The sequence below is a fragment of the Mchenga conophoros genome, linkage group LG18 (genome assembly GCF_057382185.1).
Source record: "Mchenga conophoros isolate Kocher_MC1m ecotype Shallow Benthic linkage group LG18, M_conophoros_male_GT1.1, whole genome shotgun sequence".
Taxonomy (NCBI): domain Eukaryota; kingdom Metazoa; phylum Chordata; class Actinopteri; order Cichliformes; family Cichlidae; genus Mchenga; species Mchenga conophoros.
In genome coordinates this window covers 18,989,147-19,008,866 of record NC_140543.1, presented here as the reverse complement: position 1 = coordinate 19,008,866, position 19,720 = coordinate 18,989,147, and the positions used below count along the sequence as shown (strand labels likewise).

Here is a 19,720-nt window from a genome sequence, read left to right as displayed (position 1 = left end):
TATTTCACGAAAAATATCAGCTCATTTTCCCAACTTCTTTTAGGTGTGTTGCTGCCATAAAGTAGCTCATTTTTTTTCTTCGAATAATAAAATGTCTCACTTAAACATTTGATAAGTTTTCTATCTTCTATTTTGACTAAATTATGGCTTGATGAGGTTTGCAAATCATTTAAATCTGTTTTTATTTACATTTCAAACAGTGTCCCAGCTTTTCCGGAATTTCTTTGCACTGAAATATTTTATTTTGATGGTGAATGAGATTAGTTTGGCTTTTTGTAAGCCTCCTTAACTTCTCAGTAGATTTGAATTCAATACAGCGAATCAATGACAAGAACACGTGTCACTTTCTTTCTGTACTTCTGTACTATATCATTTCTTTAGGGATCAATAAAGTATTCTGATTCTGATTCACACTTGTGATCGCTCATGAGCTGGGATGAGCAACTACATCAGTAGCTCATCAATTAACTAAGATGTTTCTCCACACGTAGTTCTAACTTTTATTTTGGCTTTAGTTCACAATAACATTTGTTTAAGAAGCAAGAAAGTGTGGAGGAGTGCATTGACTGAAGAGCTGGGCCTCCTTTCATATTTCTAGGCTGCCTTGACATGTCTGGGCCAAGAACCGCACCCTTTACCTCAGAAAAATGTACAAGGGTGGAATTTGATGGAAAATAACATCCAGAGAGCTGTGCAGAAAAATTATGTAGCCCTGGGCTGGGATACGTCGCGCAATCATGCAGACATAATATTTGTGATTATAAAATTATAATCGCTGGTGTGGATACAGCGCAGAGAAATGTAGAAGGGAAATCCTTCCTTGAATGGAAAGGAGGCTGAGTTGATCCAGAGGCTGATGTAGTTTGTGCTTCCCAAACTTGATTTGTGTGCAGTTTTCCACCCAGGAGTGGATTAAACATGATAACAGAGCTTATTAAAGGGGAGAACAACGTGTAAAGGAGAACACATATTATGTGAACTAGGGGAAAAAATGAAAAGCTTTAGATATGTTGCTTGTTTGTTGAAGTGCTGTTGCGATAGATTACTAACTGCCCCCCTCTCTGTGTGCGTGTGTGTGTGTGCTTGATCCACCATCTTGGGTGTGTTGATAGGAAGTTGACTACATGTGCCCAGAGGCTATATGACAACGAGCCTCGCCTTGATGTGTGAGGTGTGTTGCATAGCAACATAGCATTACTCGTAAACCTGAGTGATTTTGCCTTAGTGCACCTAATATGCGTGTGTCTGTAAATACAGCCGGCACGCCTAGTTGTGTCTGCTGTGTGTTTGTGCAGCGTGATTCAGGTGCGGTCTATCGATGTCTAACTAGCCTCCTGGTCATGTATTCTTGCAAAAGCCCTCTTATAAATCACACACGTATACAGAGAATATTACTGAATGGTAATACCGTGCTGAATGTTTTACTTGCTTTTCAAGTAAAAGGCTCAATTACCACAGCCTTTTAACGTTGAAGTAAATACAGCAATATTGTGATTTTCTTTTTTTCTGTGATGACATCCGATTTCTTTTGTGGGCATTCACATCCTACACCCATTTTTTCACTGCGAATAGAACAGAATAGAAAAAAATGGAATGGAATAGAATAGAATAGTTTATTCCAAATATACCTAAAATAACAAGCGAAAAGGAAAACTTAAAAACATTGAGTCTTCATGAATATCTCTATGTCTACAAAATGTGTCTTGAACCATTCTGTGTGTGCGTGTGCGTATAAGAGCAGGAATGGGGCAGACACTGCATGTAAGCACTTGCACTTGTGTGTTCTTGTGTCTGCAAACACTCATGCTGAGCTGAGAGGCTGAGTCAGGTAAATGGGTGTGTCTTCTTTGTACCGGTGCGGTTGAGTGCGAGCGTTTCCATTTAAAAGGCAGAGGGAAAGGGTGTCAGATTATTTCACGCGGACTAAACACTGGGAATGTCAGATAGCTATATGGATAGATATTGGCGTAGAAGGGTTCTGCTCCAGACCCTGATATATTGGACTTTTATTGGACTTTGCTGCGCTGGGCACAGGCCCTTTGACAGAGCAGATCCACCCCAGCACAGCAGACTTCATGACAGATGGGCTCAGAGGATACAATACCCTAAGCTTACCGACCGGGGAACTCAGAGGATTGAGTATCCATCGATAAATGACAGAGGACAGATGCTTCAATATCCTTCTATTGATGACAGTGATGCCAGTTCTCAGATTCAGGTAAAAAATCAGAGGGTGTGATATGTTATTTATACTTTTACTCTGGGTTACACTGTGTCAAGTGTAGATCCCTAGTCGCTGGAAGACTGTTATCTCTGACCCCAAAGGGCGTGCTAAGAGTTAACCGTTAATCCAAATGATATCAGAATAACGGTTAAAAGTTAAAGATTGAAAGTTAATTTCTGCCTGAATTTTCACACTCCCTGACACCAAACAGAGCTACATTCATCCTGTGTGACAACATGTTTGCGGTGTTTTATTGAGTTTTAGGGTTTTTTCCATATTGTCCAAAAGGTGTGCAATATGATATGAAATATGGGCAAACAGATTTTTTAAAATTGTTAATAACTAATGGTAGTTTGCAAATTAATGAGTAAGATTTTTGAAAATAATTCTTCAAAAATTACCAAATTTCCCTGCCCTCCCCTCATATTTCTCAGTATATTATCAAAGGTATACTCGATGATGTTGTGTTTTAATGATATTAGAGAATTAACTTTAAGTATACTGCCAAAGTTCCTTGAACATAAAATCGCCTTAAATATAGATGTACTTATATGTCTTCGCATTTGTGTTTTTCTTCTTCAGAAATGTCAGCCTGGTTACTACAAAGATGGCAGCAGTCCTTTCCTGGCCCTCTGTGTTGCCTGTGAGTGCAACGGTCTCTCCGATGAGTGTGAAGACAGGACAGGGCGGTGCCTGGTAAGAAATACACTTAACTCTTACCTCCTGGTATGACTCCATGACCACTGGTACGCAGAAAGCAACAAACATGAACGACCAAGAATGACTACTTCAGCCCAGCTGACTCCATTGTGATGCATCGTTTAGTCAGAGTCCAGACCCTCTCACCTTCAGGGCACATCTTTTGGCACACATTTATTGCACAACCCGGCCTCCTTTCAGTTGTTGCTGTGTTTGTTTTAAAAAAAAAAATCACCATCTAAAGAATTTTTTGTTATGCGTTATTTGATTTCCCATTTTTTGTACTTCCTCGCTTACTTTACATAGATAGATTTGCCTTAATGCACTTCCTAAACTAAGCTTTGTTGTATTATTATGATACAACACACTCAAGACTGGGCTTGTGGATACAATGCATGCGTGGATGCACACATTCACAGCCAAATGGACACAACAAGTAAATCAAACACACTACTGATAGTTTTAGCAGAGGCATGTTTTTTTTCCCTCTTGCCCCTCAGATGTTTGCTTCTGTGCCAGTGTAATAAAAAAGGCTTGGTTTCCGGGAGATAAACATGTCTGTCAAATGCTAGCTGCTGTGTACACACAGGTTTTTTTTCCACACATTATATATCCACTATTATCTTTTTAGATCTTCATTCTGCCCTGTTTTAATGGGTACATTATGTGTTTTTCAGAACTGTCGGTACAACACAGCTGGGGATCGATGTGAGCGCTGCAAAGAAGGTTACTATGGAGACGCAGCTCTCAGGACGTGCAGAGCGTGCCCATGCCCATTCACCACTAGCACAAAGAAGTGAGTTAAAAAAAAAAATCAAAGCCTAAACTGCTATATTACAATTGCACTTATAATTTAGTGACAAAAATTAATCTCCTTGTGGGTCTGCAGTTTTGCGGTAGGTTGCAGAGAGGTGTATGGAAACATCGAGTGTATATGCAGAACAGGCTACGCTGGTAGCAGGTGTGAGAGGTGAGTGTCCCTGCATAGAATGATCAGGCTGTTATATAATTGTGTGCAGGTTAAAACACTGCTGATTATTTCTAATTTGTCTTCTTATTCTTTTTTTGAAATCTCTTTCCCATAGGTGTGCTCCTGGTTACTATGGCGATCCACTGATCCCAAGAGGAAGTTGCCGCCCCTGTAACTGTGCTGGCAATGGCAACAGCTGTGATCCCAGAACTGGAGGTAAGTTTGTGGAACCTAATTTAAAAAAAAAAAAGCTACATTTTAATCATGTCAGGCTTAATTTTTAAATATGTGGTTTTTAATGGGTTTATTTTTTCACAGTTTGCAAGAATGCACTGGAGCCAGGAGACACAACCACAGATGAACAATGCCAAGGTGAATTAAAAGAAAGATTCGAGGCTGTACGGCGTGGCATGCTATTTGATTAAATTTGGTTTGATTCTTTGCTAATTGCATTTGCTTTTGTATTTCAGAGTGTGATAATTGCGCCCAGACTTTATTACATGACTTAGAGGAGCTAGATAATGACCTGGTAAAGATCAAGGCTGAGCTGGGCAATGCCACTGCCAGCGCCTCCTCTCAGGACAGGCTGAAAAAGCTGGAGAAGGCTATGGCAGACACCAAGGTAACACATTAGTGTACTGTAGCCCCCGCATATAACTCTGAGAGAGCCATTGGATTGTTTAGAATTTGTCCTTTGCACACTATACACACACACAAACACAAACAATATGGTACACAATGGGAATATGTTCCAAGATGATAATGATAACCAGTGAAAGTATGTTTTGTTCCACAGTTAAAGACCATTGACGGGTGTTTTTGTCATTATTCTTCCACTTATAATTTCTGTGGTACATTTGTCTGCTCCCTTTGTTTCACATATATACAGGCACAAGTGAACAAGTCTTAAAACAAATCTCATCTGCCTCATGTTTCAGTGTCTGACTTGACGCCACTGAAATCACATTTTGCTACTGTAACTTTTGCAGGTTCTTGTTAGCAAATTCCGCTCTGACGTCAATACAGAAAAACTCAAAGTTGAGCAGCTGGAAAATGACATGGACACTCTTGAAGACGACATTCGTTCCCTCAAAGACAAGGTATAGGATGCCTAATACGTTGTTAATATTCTTTCATGTGCTGATATGTCAGGAATTGTGTGTGAATGTGTGGGATTGTGTTATGTATTAAGGCTGACCAGAGGGCTTCTGAGGCTGACAATGCAGTCGGAGATGCTGACAAAACCCACAAGAGAGCCGAGGATTTGAAATCAAAGATCGAGCAGAAAATAAAAGGTAACAGGAGCATTACATTCGTTTCGAAGCTAAACTCTGTCCCTTTTCTTGTCGCTGTCCTGTTGTGTTTTAAACTTTTTTTTGTCCCCCTACTCTGTCCTTTGTTCCGTTTATAATTGGTTCACTAGTTTCTATGATTTTCTGATTTAATGCTACTGTCAGTCCTTTAATATTAACTGCATATGTGTGTGGTTATGTTTGCTTGAAGATCTCCTGAAAGAACTTGAGAATGAGGATAAGAGGGGTGATGTGCCTGCTGAAAACTTTCAGCTTTATGAAAAAGCTAAGACAATGGTGAAAGAGATGGAAGACAAGAATTTTACTCCTGAGATGACCGCTGCAAAGAAAGAAAGCGATGAAGCCAAGAAATGTATGACAGTAAAATCCCAGAAGCACCCGATTATAACACGTGTATTCTGAATACTGAAACGGTTAAACATTAACGTCAAATAACATTCCCATTATTTATTCTTTATACTTCAGTGCTGGACTACATCAAAAATAATGTAAGTAAGCAGTGTGATGAAAATGAGGCTGCAGCGGATCAGATTCGAGGTCTTCTGGAGGGTTACGAAGCCAAGCTGAAAGAGCTGGACAAGGCCTTGAAAGATGCAGCGGACTTAGTGAAAAATGCCAATGCCCAGAATGGCCTTAATGCTAAGACACTAGGAGATCTGCAGGTAATGAATGAAAGAGGTGCTAAGAAGCTAATTAGCTAACGACCACACATGCATGTTAATTAATAGTTTGTAACTTTGCGTGAAAGACCCAAGCTGTTTTTTTGTTTTGTTTTAGTAGTTAAATATATCTTGTGTAATACTTTGACTCGCATTGTAAATATAAGATATTATCAACACAGTAAAAATGCCTCATGTGTTACTCTTGTAGTATGTTTTATTGCAGCAGAGCTAGTCTCTCTAATTGAAGTGATTCCTTTGTTACCCACAGAAACGCACCGAAGACTTAAAAAATGAGCGGAAGATAGTCGAGGACCAGATGACCTTGGCCAAGAATGAGCTACAGAAAACAGAAGATTTGGTGAAAATGCTCTTAGACGATAAAACGGTACATTTGGCAAAGCTTTTTTTTTTTTTTACCTCAAATATTCCATCCACTGAGATTTATGCACTCTCACGCCTTTTATTTACCTGATTTATAATATGAACCAAAACATTTCAACTATGTAGCATACCTTTCATTCAGCTCTTGAACACTTTGCTTGTTGTGCTTGCGGGTGAGGTCAGTGTTGTTTTGTGGGATTGTGACTTTACCTGCACCCGTTCACCTGCCCCTTTTCCTCTGTAGGAGTATGAGCAGCTGGCAGCACAGCTGGATGGCGCCAAGACGGATTTGACCAAGAAAGTAAATGAAATTTCTAAGGCTGCGGCCAAGAAGGACATCGTGGAGGCTGCCGAAGACCATGCTAAAAACCTAGAAAAGATTGCAAAGGATATTGAGGAGTACGTAAACCAAATTTTTAATGAGTGGTTTATTGACATGGAGTCAGCTGTGTGTGATATATAAGATTTCCTGGTTTGTTTGTTTTTTAAAAGTTTAATTAAATAATTCTCTCTGTGTCTGGGTTGTTTTCTTTCCATGACATCTTGTATAATAGTGCCGTGAAGAATGCAAGCGGACGAACTGAGGTGCGCAACGCGAAAGATGCTATTGAGGCCTACAAGAATATCACAGATGCCATAAATGCAGCCGAGGCAGCTGCTAAGGAAGCCAAAGTTGCTGCAGAGAGCACCTTAAATGTAAGTCAAACATTTAAGTAAATATACAGGCATGCTTTTTGACATGAAGTAAATTCAGTATTAGAAAGGATTTTCAAATGAATACAGAGTTGTTTAAAAACATGTTTTTTTCTTCTTGATTTAGAATGTAACAAACCAGAAGCTCACAGAAAAGGCAAAAGAGCTGAAGAGTCAGAGTAAAGAACTACTGACTGAGGCAGAGCAAGCAGAGAAAGACCTTAATGGTATTCAGTCATCTTCTTAAGTTATCATATTTACAATAACCCAAAAGCACAGATGCTAATTCTCGGTTTCTACAAACAGACACTGCTGACAACATCACTGACCTGAATAAGCGCATTAATGATGCCAAGAAGAAGAAGAAAGCTCTTGAGAAAGACCTTCTTGATGCACAGGGACAGTTAAAAGACATCACGAGAGGTAGAGTAATGCAAATCATGTGGTGATTTTAATCACATTAAAGTGTTTCTGGTAGATGTAAGATACTTAACTATTTTTTGCTTTTGATTTTTCCCCACCAGATGACATTGCAGCTAAGATAAATGAGGCCAAGCAGAAGGCTGCTTCAGCCAATCAAACAGCCAGTGACACAATGGACAAACTCAACAAAATGAGAAACGAACTTAATAAGATCAATGTGTCTCCCGGGAGCTCTAACCTAAACGGTATATTGGACGATGTCAACCAGACAGGTGAGATTTGGAAAATTTGCTTTTAGACCCAGTCAGCAATACTTTTGCATTTCCTTTTTTCTCCAGTTTTTAATGCACTTTTAGAAAATGTTTACTTTTTTTTTCTCTCACCTTTCTTGTTTTTCCAGTGAATAATTTGCTAAACACCATCCCATCTCTGACCAATAAGATCTCAACAGTAGAGAACCTGACCTCACAGGTTTCACCCATTAGCAACATATCTGAAAACATCAAAATGCTCAAAGATCTAATTGAACAAGCCAGGGACGCAGCTAACAAGGTAAGGTTGTTCTGTAAATACAGCTATGGGTTTTCCTCCCTAGCAAAAGTGAAATATACCTGTTCCCTGTATAATATCTTTACTAGCAGGGCTTCATTTTTCCTTTTTTTCCCTTGTGTTTTGTACAGGTTACAGTCCCTATAAACTTCCAAGGTAATGGTCATGTGGAGCTTCATCCACCAAAGAATCTGGATGATCTGAAAGCCTACACAACCATATCTCTGATGCTACAGAGACCTTCAGGGCGGGGAGATGGAAAACGCAGACGCAGGCAGGCCACAGAAGATAACATGTTTGTGTTATACCTTGGCAACAGAGATGTAAGTATTCCCAACTGCAGATGAACATTTCAAAGCTGTGATGTTTTTTTATTCTGATTTTACAACCTGTGTCTTTCAGTCCACAAAGAACTACATAGGTATGTTTTTGAGGAACAATGACTTGTATGGTGTGTACAACCTCAATGGAGATACGTACGAGATAAAAACGGGAGCCATCACTAGGTCTGGACTTGAGCCTGCAACATTTGATAGGGTGGACCTGCGCAGGTAAATTGAAAACTTCCCTCTATAAATGCTGTGTCAGCATTTTAAATGGCAACATAAATAAAAAATGTATTAACGATGCCAATATGGTAGATGTGATTAAAATAATTATTTGTTTTCCCTTTTATGATTTAGAATTTACCGGGATGCAGAAATGATCCTTACCAAAGCTATAACCTCAAACAAAGAATCCCCACCTCCAATTAAGGACGACACTCAAGGACAAGAATCCAAGGATCTCCTGGATCTCAGTCCCGATGACATTGTTTTCTATGTTGGAGGCTACCCAGCCAACTTCACTGTAAGGAGCACAGATATATAAAACATACTACTATGTATCGGTTTTGCAGCAGCATGGATTTTACTAATACCTTTTCCTGTTTTGCTCCTCATCAGCCTCCAGCTTCCTTCAGATACCCCAATTACAAAGGCTGCATTGAATTTTTCTCTCTTAATGACAGAGCTGTCAGTCTCTATAATTTCAAAAGAAAAGACAATATTAATGAGGGGTCTCCATGCAAGAGGTACGTCATATGATGATTAGTATTGTGTGCAGCTAAACACTACAGTGTCTCTTTCACAGCATTTCATTTTGTGAAACTGCCATTTAACTTGCAGTTTAATCAAGTGTTTAATATCTTTCGTCTTGGTTCTTTATGGCAAAATATAAAGAAATCACGGGTGGCTCAAGACTTTTGCACAGTGCTGCATGTGTTACTATATGCTATTACTCTTAATCAATGTAAATGGCATTAAGTTAGCAATAAGTAATAACTGTCTCACTGATTTTCCATTACAGGTATGTTAAACCTCTTGATTCAGACTACTACGAAGGCACCGGATTTGGCCGAGTGCTGGTGGATAATACAGCGACCACCTTTAGCATCACTATGTCCGTTAATACGCGCTCACAAAATGGCCTACTCTTATATATAGGAAGTGAGGTAAATTCTGTTCAAGTGAAACTTTAAAAATGGACACACATCTTGATACACTGCAAATAAAATTCTATGTACTCTTTGCAAGAACTTGATTACCTTCTTTGTTTCACAGGACCAGTACTTCTATGTCACCATGGAGGAGGCAGTCGTTTTTATACATAGTTCTTTCTTTGAGACACCAGCTTCTAATAAGCAGAAGGTTTTCCTGGTAAGATGCTTTTTTTAATCTTTTTTTTTTGCAGTCATTCACGTTTTGCAGTCATTCACGTTCTTAAGGATAATTACTATTACTTGTCTATTACAATTCAAAGCACTGGTCGTCTGACTGAATTTTGCTTCTATTCGCTTTCTTCAGACAGAAGACTGGGTTGATATACAAGTCTATGTGATAACAAAGAAACAGTTCATGGTGCGTGTGGGAGGTAATGAAGCTGCTAAAGCCCAAGCTGATTTCGACACACAAAACATTAAAGATGTCTATATTGGTGGTGCACCTCAACACTTGAGGGAACGGTATGTGTACGCATGATTCCTCCATTTAGTTTGTGTTGTGTTCTGTCACGTTTTCCCACTTTATTGAGAATAACTTTTTTTGGTTTCCCATAAAGGCATAACATCACCATACAGCCATTTAGAGGATGCTTGAAGAATCTGAAGCTGAATAAAGGCTTTAAGCCCCTTGATGAAAAAGTGGGCATCATTAAAGGCTGTCCTGTGGAATCGCTGGTATGAAGACAGTTACTGGCATTTATATATCTGCACAAATCACAGCGTGTTCTGTGTAAATTGACATGTTCTGTGTTTTGTACTTACAGAGTGTACGTAAAGCAGAGTTCACTTTAGGAAGCACTCTCTCAGGTAACCTTGAAGGCTTTACTCTGGATAACGACGTGACCATTTCCCTTGGATTTAAGAGCACAGAGAATGAGGGTCTTATTTTGCGAGACAAACAGGAGGTCAGGCTTCCAACTTATTTTTGACATCTCTTGCAACTGTGACATTAAAGACCAGATTTTTTTCACAACAGGTAGAATTAGATCATATACAGAAATGGTTTCCTTGTCTATTTTTTCAGGCTAATGGGATTGACATTAAAATGGAAAACGGCTACGTGATTGTCTATTTCAACAAGAAGATGTGGAAATCTACCAAACAGTACAATGACGGGCGTTGGCATTACGTGACTGTGACGAAAAGAAGCGGAGGGTATGGAGGAAGCAATGATTTTTCATTCATGATCAATTAATACAACTAGTTATACTTTTATAGTGAGTGCCGTTTTTGGAAATCGATAAGGACACTGTGGGCACAGCTGCTTATACCTTGTTGGCGAACACCAGACACATAAATGTAGTTTGAAAAAATATTCTTAATAAATGCTTCTAAAGCATACATGTACAAAACCTTTTTCCAGGATCCGGATGGTTATTGATGATGAGGATAAAGGGCAGGAGGAGAGCAGGGACCACTTCATACCTGACACAAGTGGCTCTCTCGTCCTGGGAAATGAGAATTTCAAAGGCTGCATTTCCAACCTCTACACAAGACGGTAAAATTCCCCACAAGTTTGAAATACTTTAAACATTTATGGAGTCAAACTGTGGTTATGTGCCATGTCATATATATTCATTTTCTTAAATGGGGTTTCTTTTATTTTATAATTCACGGTGATTCCCTGTGATTTCAGGCCAGCCAGTCTGTACAAGGCTGAGGACCTCAGCAGATTCAAGCCTGACGGAAAGGTTTTCGTGGATGTGTGTTCTCCCTTGTCTCCCGTTCAACTGATGCTGGACCGTAACTCTAAGAAGGTGAGAGATTGTTTTACATGTCCACACACACTCGAATTCATTTGAATAAGTTTGGTGTGTTAACGGCACTAAGTGCACAAGTGGAAAATCCATAGATTTGGATGAAATGATTTCCCTTTTTACAAACCAGATCAACATGTTTTTAAATCCATATAACAAAGCCATATAATGTGATAGCAAAAATGTGACTTTATTAACATGTGAAGCTTGATTTCTCTCCTTGGATGTAAGTTACACCAAGTTTAATATTCTTTTGAAAATTGCTTTAATTGTCTTCACCTTGTTGACAATGTTCACGTTATATTTTGCTGCCTCATTTCCAGAGATAAAGAAGAAGGAGTCCTAAGACCTGCTGATGCTGTCAAGAATCTAATACTGATTGAAAAACTGCCTTTGCAAACCACAGTGTTATGTAGCTTATGCACCAGCCCGTTCATCTCCAGTGTACTTCAATAAAAAAAAAAAACTTGCATGAAATGAATGGCATGAATGTTTCAAGTAACCATAATAATTACAAAATGTATTGTATTTCAAAGTTGCTACTCTATTTAATTTAAGTATCTACAAATCTGTTAATAACAACCTTGAAATTGTTTCATGTCTCTTCTCTTTCTTCCATGTAACACTCTAATAATCATTCACAAGCATGTTCCCACTAACTCACTGATGCACAGTTATGACTCGTTATTGAAAATGATGAATATTGCACCCTCGCTTATATGATGAAGTGCTGCTCATAATGCTTTAGCAGCTGCTTTCACCTTTAACACTGATAATATCCAATAAAAACAACAGGGATTCATCAGCATTTTCTTGCAAATTCTCCTGTTTAGCTGTTAAAGTTTACGTATTTATTTATGGTATTTGACACAAGGCCAAATGATATATTTCAAATGCTGTTTAAAACACACACCAAACATGAACCCTGGCTGATGTGGACCACCTTAGCCCTGTAACATTTTGTGTGTCGATGTACACTGTATAAACTAAATGAGTACAGAAGCATATCCTGGGTTTAGATGAGAGTGCCTCGCCACGCCATATGTAGAGCTCACTCGTTAGGTACCATTAACATTCAAATCTTTCTTCAAAATCACGAAACTCACACTACTTCTTGTGATCACAGCTGCCCTCGTATGCTCACCCTCACTATAAAAATTAGCCTTTAGTCATTTTCTGAAAACCTTCAACCCACAATTATTTTATTGAATAATGAATTCTCATCTGCTGAATGGGTTTAAATTCAGGATAATAATCAATTGACACTACACCCTACACTTCATTTAAAATAAGCCAAAAAAAAGAGAGAGAAATATTAAAAGGTCTAAATGGTGAAGATGCTGTGTTCTGAAAAAAGGTCATGGTCCACTCGGTTTTCATATTCAATAATTATCCTACTGTTTTCAATATGTAAGCTGGCCCTCATCCATTTTTACATTTTTATCATATCACAACCTCCTCAGCCACAACAGTGTTGTTTTCTTGACTATATGCCAGACTGAAATCACTCAAAACACTGGCAAGCTCCTACTTTTTTTCTTTTTTCTTTTTTACGCTGATGCTGAAAGTTTAATAAGCACAAATCACACACGTGTGTGTAAACAGAAAGATGGTGGGAGTTATGCTACTCCCAAGAGAATGTGGTTATTAAAACTCCAAATATATCCACCATACTCGCTGCTGTGCTTACAGTTATGACCCACCGTCTGGCATTAACAGCTACATGTATGAATCGAGTTTTCTGAACTGTTTCTCAATGTGTTGAGTTTACGTTCTGCATCACAACAGAAGCCAAACATGTATAAGGAATAATGGATAAAAGATTCTTAACCAAACCATTTTTAATCTGTGATTAAAAGCAGATAATGTTGGCAGATTAAACGTTTTAGAAGGACACACGTGTAATCTTGGAGATTTTTGAATATTTTCTGGCATTTTATTGATCAATAATTGGCTGTAATTAAAGAAAATCAGGAAATCAATTAATAAATAAAGTAATGGTCATCTTCATTCACTAAATTTCACACCTGTGGGTGGGGGAGGACTTTTTTTTCACTTTCTGAAGATGCAATAAAGAATATATGCAGTATTTTCATGTACAATATGACAGTTATTCTTTTTTTTTTTTTAACCACATCTTGTACCATCGCTGACACAGTGGAAGCAAAAATCCTGAGACTTAACAAAGGAGTTTTGAGCTGTTAAAAGGAAAACTGTTGCTGAGGGTTTCTGTTGTGTTTGTGTTGTTTTAGGATGATGTGAAACCTGTGAGCAATGAGAGTGTGTCAGCATGTGCGTTACCAGCCATGGATCAACATGCTTATCGCCTTGGAGGGACTGTTAGCAGACTGAGCTACAGCCTTCCTCTACAGGTCCTGCAACCCAGGTAAGTAAACAGTCTGATACACAATCATGCATATGTATAAATCCTTACATGTAAGATTAATAAATGTGAAGTGTACTTGTTTGAGTTTACCAATTCAAAATCAGTATTTATTTCTTTTTTTGGTTCTCCACAGACCGCATTTCTCTCTTGAAGTCAGGACTCGATCGCATGAAGGCATGCTGTTCTTTGCTGCAACCAGAGGAGGGCAATCTCATCTTGCTTTATACATGTCGAAGGGCAGGATCAGGCTTTCTGTGGGCAAACAGAAGATCTTCAACCGAGAAAAGTACAATGATGGAAAGTGGCACACGGTCAGTTCATTGCATTTATATCAACAAAAACCCCTCTAATTGCTAAAAAAAAAAAAAAAAAAAAAAAAGTGAAACACTTTATGTTTACAGGTAATGTTCAGTTTGGAAAAGAAGAAATTCCGGCTGGTTGTAGACGGAATAAGAGCTCAGGATGGGCAGCTGACTAATGCAGAGCTGTCATCCATGAAGCAGCAATTCCTGTCCCCTGTCTACTTGGGCAGTACCCCACATTCCCTTCACAAAGAGTTAAAGGTTTAAAACAATAACAATGCAAATTTCACACAACTAATTCAATTTAGTGTCTATTTATTTTATAAATTTGTTATGCTTTCACTTTCAGTCGAAGGGCCTTCCGAAGCACAGTGTGTCTGGCTGCGTACGCAATTTTAAGATGAATGGAGCGCAAATGTCAAATCCAACCGCGAATCATGGTTCTGGCCCCTGCTTTGAGGGACAGACACAAAGAGGCGCTTACTTCTCAGGGAATGGAGCACACGTCGTTGTCAGTGAGTAAAGCTTTCTTCACAACAATCTGACAGCTAATCTTTTAAAGTTCATTTGATTGAGGAACATCATCACAATTTTCTTTTTAATTTTGTAATATCAGATGACTAAATAATAACAATAACAAAATAAACCAGAAAAAGCAATTTCCTAGCAAAAATGCAGTATGAATGCTGAAAATGTGAAGATTGCGTCTGAATTGCTTAAATATATTTGAAGTATCAGAAGCTCAACTTGCTGAATGAGCTTAATTGCGTAAGATTACCAAAACATCATCTGGCTTATGTGTAAACTGAAAAATGTGCTAAAAAAAAACAACTAAAAAAAGTATAAAGTATAAACTTAAATTTAGAAAAAAAAAGAACCACAACTTGAAGCACAAGCTCATCAAAATGTCCCCTCCTAAAACTCTTTACAAGTACACACACACACACACACACACAGACAGACGGGAGTGAAACAGTGGGTGTGAGAGTGTGTGCCTTTCTGTTTCTATGCCAATCAAACAGTCTGAATCTGCTGAACTTGAATCCACCAATCAGGAGCAGCTTGAGTCTGTGTCTGTCTTACCACCAACACACAGAGGAAATTGCTGCTGAGATACCCAGAAACAAACAGGAGCAATATGAAAGTTGTAGATCTGACAAACATTTGACTCTTTGAGTATAAGAAGCAGGGCGTGCATTTTTTGTGTCTGTACCAGTAAAATTGACCGAGAAATGGCAGTTCAAAAAGTGCGTCCATTAGCTTTTTGAAACTCTCTGAAAATGTTGTAAAACTTAAATTGTTACTGTTTGAAAATGGTAAAAAAAAAAAAAAAAAAAAAAAAAAAAAATTATATATATATATATATATATATATGTATAAAAATGAGTAAAACCTGAAGAGTCTAAGCCTTAGACTCTTCAGGTTTTACTCATTTTTACCATTACCATTACCTTAGAGTCTAAGGTCATGGGATATGTTTAATTTTTGAATTTTTTCTATAGTTCAAAGTATGCTAAACTAATTTAGTTTCAAAATAGGGTGGGTTTGAAGGGGATCATTCATTTGAAATCACAGAAAAACCAAAAAACGTGCAGAAGGACAGCGTAAATGCTTAAACAGCATTCACACTAATAAATCGTTTTGTATTTTCTGCATTTCAGATGATTCCTTTGTTGTGGGCTCCAGCTTTGAGCTGCTGTTTAACATTCGTCCACGGAGTCTGACGGGACTCCTGCTTCATGTAGGTGTGTACAGCAAGACTCCAAATGGACTGCCGATGGGTCACTATCTCATTATCTATATGCTCGGAGGAGAGGTGAGACCACATATCTGTTTGTCATTTCCATATTCATTTTTTTTTTTCAAGCTCAAAGGAACTTATTAGTAGAACAAGGTCTCTTGGTTCTGATATCTTCTGATCTTCTTTATCAAACTGATGTTTTTCTTCCTGTGTAATAAATATGAACCAAGTTTGCCATTTCTGTTCAGCACGCAGAAACAGACACTAAATTCATATTAGACCTAAATTTGCAAGTGTGATTCAAAGCACTGGGTTTGGACATGTTCCTGTTTGTAGGTGGTTGCACGAGTAAACAATGGAAATGGAGAATTCATGGTGTCAGTGAAGCCAAAAGCTTCTTTATGTGATGGAGTATTCCATAAAATTTCAGGTAAAACACCATTAAAATGACTCAAACTGTCTTTAACACCTTATAGACTTGACATGCATTGTACAAAATATATCAATTTATTATTTTTATGTTTAGTAATCAAGAGGAAGAATGTTGTGCAATTGTATGTGGACACACTGGACAACTACAAGATTGGACCACCATTTCCCAATATACCTTTGACCAAAGACCCACTGTATGTGGGTGGCATTCCTGGTAAGTGTAAATCATCTAATTTGAGTGACTGAGTTTTTGTTTTTTTTTTGGTTTTGTTTGAGTCAAACTTGAGCACATATTTAATTAAACTATATTTTTGCACTCACAAGCAGCTTCATTAGGTACAATTTGTTAGTTCTGGGTTAGACCCTCTTTTGCCTTCAGAACTGCCTAAATTCTTTGTGGCACAAATTCAAAAATTTACTGAAAATATTCCTAAAAAACTTTGACCCATACTGCCATGACAGCATCGCACAGTAGCTGTAAATCTTTCAGTTGCACATCTGTGATGTGAATCTCCAGTTCTGCAACATCCCAAAGATGTTCTATTAGATTAGATCATTTATTATCTGGTTACTGAAGAAGTCTTTTCAGTACAGAACACTGTCATGTTCAAGAAACCAGTTTGAGCTTATTTGGGCTTTCTGACATGTTATGCTATCCTGCTGGAAGCAGCATCAGAAGATGGGTACACTGTGGTCATAAAGAGATGAACATGGTCAGGGGACAATACTCAAGTAGGTTGTGGTGTTTAAATGATACTCAGTTGTTACTAGGGGGGCCAAAGTGTTCTCGAAAAATACCCCCCACACCATTACAACACCATTGCTATTGCCAGAGCCACTGATACAAGGCCGGACAGATCCATGTTTTTATATTGTTTATGCCAAATTCTGACCCTAACATCCAAATGCAGTAGCAGTAATCGAGACTCATCAGACAATGCAAAATTTTTCGAATCTTCTATTGTTCAGTTTTAGTGAGTCCATGTGAAGTGTAGCCTCGGTTTCCTGTTCTAAGCAGACTGTAAACCTTCTGTTTCAAGGTTCGACATGCAGTTGTAGCTTCTGCCTTTCAGTGGACAGCCAGTGCAGTTCTTATTGACCTCTGGATATTTTCTCCATTTTGTTTCTCTGTAAACTCTAGAGAGGACTGTGTGAGAAAATCCCAGTAGATCAGCAGTTTCTGAAAAACTCAGATTAGCCCATCTGGCACCAACAACAATGCCATGTTCAAAATCAGTTAAATCACCTTTCTTTGCCATTTTGATCCCAGGATAAATGCTATTTCCTCAGTTCTCAGTCGGAATGCCCCTCAATTTGGATTTTCCACTCAAAAAATTTGGAGCTGACCAACATACCATGAGTTATCCAACATAGCGGCACTGAATGTAAACAGTAGTAAAACTGTAAACTTTTAATTTGTTCTGCCACTGTTGTGTATTTTTAACTCACTAAATAAACCAGATGCAGGGCATAGATCAAGCTCTATCCATAAATGTGTTTTTAAAGCACATAAAAATAAGTATTTTGCTGTAGTATTTTGCTATTTTGCTGCTAGTGATATCTGAATGGCTCTAAAAGTCCTGTTTTTCCTGGCTTTTTCTGGAACTTCCGACATCCAATTTCTGAGATATCTGTAACATCGCAGGTGCTCTTGACCATGTCTACATGTCTAAATGCAATTGAGTTGCTGCCAGCTGATTGGCACATAGATGGAAGACGTATTTTTGATATGGTAGATATACAAAAAAAGTCATATTGGAGATACAAAACACACCAAGAGATTTGTCAAGACAAATCAAGAGATTTATTGTCTATCCCCTTAATAAAACTTACATCTTTCTATAAAAAACACTTTAGTTATAGTCTTAAGGTTAAAGGTTAAAATAAAATAGACTGAAACAATAAAATCACTCACCTGTCCCTTTCTGCCACAGCGATCTTAATGCAGCAGAGGCTTCCTGTCACATCCTCCTTTGTTGGATGCATCCAGGACATGGGGATCAACGGTGAACTGGTGTCCTTCGAAAGGCCGTCAAGCGTGTTTGGTCCAGTCAACCTCAAGGAGTGTCCAGGCTGAACATAAAGATCTCCTCAAACCATCAGTAAACAAACCCTGGGACCATGTCCACCACCAGCTATGTGCAATCTGTTACTATGACAGAGAATGTGTTAGCATGTAAGAGTGTGTGTGTAAGACGATTGTGTTTCAGCGTGAGTGTGTTGGGATGAATGTACGTGAAAAATAAATATATGAGCAGCGGCTTACAGGTTCATAATGTTTGCTGTTAAGTTAAACATGTCTATATTTATTTAGTGTAAAGTTGCGTATTGCCTCACCAATTACAAATGCATTTTTTGACGGCTGCAATAAACTCTACTTTGTTGGTCTAGTCAGTCTCTACTGACTATCAAATGCTACTGAATATGCTTGTAAGTGGTCAGTGCTGCGTTACAGTCAGCCCAGCACTTTCAGAAAACAAGTATTGCCTTTGGTGCTGCGAAAGAGATCAAGATTATTAACTGATGTACTTTTGGTTTGCTTGTTGGACTCAATAGCTTATACTAAGAAAAATGATGTTTACACCCATGATTCTCAATTCAGTGACATTTCAGGGGTTGCTAAGCTATTCTGTATTCATATCCACATGCCAGCATGCAGAATTCTGCATTTTAACTGGCTTAAGAGACATGGACTCTTTGCACATGTTTTCAAACCACATGTTTTTCGCCCCCAGTGTTGTATTACTGTTCTGATCTGATTTTCCAGTTTGCATTCCCTTTGCATGAGAATATGGATGTATATCTTACAGTAGTTACACCAGATAACAGCATGTACTAAATTTTGTTTCTATCAGTTAAATAACCAATATACCTAGATGCCATTAGAATAAGTTTGGTCAGTAGTGTTTGGGACCATTGCAAAAGTAATAACAGAAAAAGTATGTTTAGGTACTTATATTCACAAAAAAGGTGTTTACTTTTCTAAATTGTGCATTTATGCCAGACTTTAAATAACATTATATCTCAATATGATGTAAAATTCATATTAAATTGGACACACTGTACATGCATTCCTGTCTTGTGGCAACTGATTTGTAAGCCATTATGTAACCTGTCTGATTAATATTCTTTATGAATACCTGTCAGTGCCATAAATAAATAATGGACTTTTGATCAAGGAAACAGCTTGGGAACTGTTAACTTCCACTCATTATGGTTCATACTAAACAATTAATGTACACTGCTGTGCAAACGTCTTGAGCCACCCCTCATTTCTTTATATTTAGTTTCCAAGCAGCCAGACTTTCTAGTAGTTTTTTTTAAATTAAGGGATGAACTGGTGTTGAGTCTACACATAATAGACAACTTAGAAAAGAATCAATCTTAAACTGTAAGTTTAAGCACTTTTGTATCAGCAGCCTGTTGCAAAACTCATTAGAATTATACAAACTCTGGTTTTGCCTTACTGTAGTGCCATGTATGTTTGTACATGTTTCAAAGTCCTATTTCCCTTTTTTGTAGCAAAATGTAAACACCAGAAGGTCCCGTCAAGACCTTTGCACAGTGCGGTGAGTATTTCTTTTGTAACTATAGCTCATTTTAATATTAGTAAATTATATAGCATTTAGGAAACTTTGATTGTGTTAA

At 38.1% G+C, this 19,720-nt stretch overlaps 1 protein-coding gene across 2 annotated transcripts in view; it reads left to right on the top strand.

The window, feature by feature from the left end:
* LOC146553586 (laminin subunit alpha-3-like) overlaps positions 1 to 19,423 on the top strand; it is a 60,598-nt gene extending 41,175 nt beyond the window's left edge. The window contains exons 41-77 of one of the 2 annotated variants that reach the window (XM_085255351.1): positions 2,807 to 2,920; positions 3,601 to 3,719; positions 3,813 to 3,893; positions 4,009 to 4,109; positions 4,212 to 4,265; positions 4,364 to 4,515; positions 4,883 to 4,993; positions 5,086 to 5,188; positions 5,397 to 5,558; positions 5,672 to 5,868; positions 6,137 to 6,253; positions 6,494 to 6,648; positions 6,804 to 6,945; positions 7,070 to 7,169; positions 7,249 to 7,365; positions 7,467 to 7,637; positions 7,766 to 7,917; positions 8,046 to 8,237; positions 8,317 to 8,465; positions 8,598 to 8,763; positions 8,859 to 8,986; positions 9,262 to 9,406; positions 9,516 to 9,611; positions 9,759 to 9,916; positions 10,012 to 10,129; positions 10,219 to 10,359; positions 10,479 to 10,609; positions 10,818 to 10,952; positions 11,091 to 11,211; positions 13,464 to 13,597; positions 13,731 to 13,908; positions 13,999 to 14,160; positions 14,249 to 14,414; positions 15,561 to 15,715; positions 15,977 to 16,070; positions 16,167 to 16,286; positions 18,007 to 19,423. In XM_085255351.1, coding sequence (XP_085111477.1) covers positions 2,807 to 2,920; positions 3,601 to 3,719; positions 3,813 to 3,893; positions 4,009 to 4,109; positions 4,212 to 4,265; positions 4,364 to 4,515; positions 4,883 to 4,993; positions 5,086 to 5,188; positions 5,397 to 5,558; positions 5,672 to 5,868; positions 6,137 to 6,253; positions 6,494 to 6,648; positions 6,804 to 6,945; positions 7,070 to 7,169; positions 7,249 to 7,365; positions 7,467 to 7,637; positions 7,766 to 7,917; positions 8,046 to 8,237; positions 8,317 to 8,465; positions 8,598 to 8,763; positions 8,859 to 8,986; positions 9,262 to 9,406; positions 9,516 to 9,611; positions 9,759 to 9,916; positions 10,012 to 10,129; positions 10,219 to 10,359; positions 10,479 to 10,609; positions 10,818 to 10,952; positions 11,091 to 11,211; positions 13,464 to 13,597; positions 13,731 to 13,908; positions 13,999 to 14,160; positions 14,249 to 14,414; positions 15,561 to 15,715; positions 15,977 to 16,070; positions 16,167 to 16,286; positions 18,007 to 18,149 — 4,980 coding nt within the window. In that variant the 3' untranslated portion in view covers positions 18,150 to 19,423. Of the gene's footprint in view, positions 1 to 2,806; positions 2,921 to 3,600; positions 3,720 to 3,812; positions 3,894 to 4,008; positions 4,110 to 4,211; positions 4,266 to 4,363; positions 4,516 to 4,882; positions 4,994 to 5,085; positions 5,189 to 5,396; positions 5,559 to 5,671; positions 5,869 to 6,136; positions 6,254 to 6,493; positions 6,649 to 6,803; positions 6,946 to 7,069; positions 7,170 to 7,248; positions 7,366 to 7,466; positions 7,638 to 7,765; positions 7,918 to 8,045; positions 8,238 to 8,316; positions 8,466 to 8,597; positions 8,764 to 8,858; positions 8,987 to 9,261; positions 9,407 to 9,515; positions 9,612 to 9,758; positions 9,917 to 10,011; positions 10,130 to 10,218; positions 10,360 to 10,478; positions 10,610 to 10,817; positions 10,953 to 11,090; positions 11,212 to 11,534; positions 11,806 to 13,463; positions 13,598 to 13,730; positions 13,909 to 13,998; positions 14,161 to 14,248; positions 14,415 to 15,560; positions 15,716 to 15,976; positions 16,071 to 16,166; positions 16,287 to 18,006 lie in introns of those variants that run through there. The other variant, XM_085255352.1, reaches the window with a different exon arrangement.
* Positions 19,424 to 19,720: the final 297 nt, after the last annotated feature.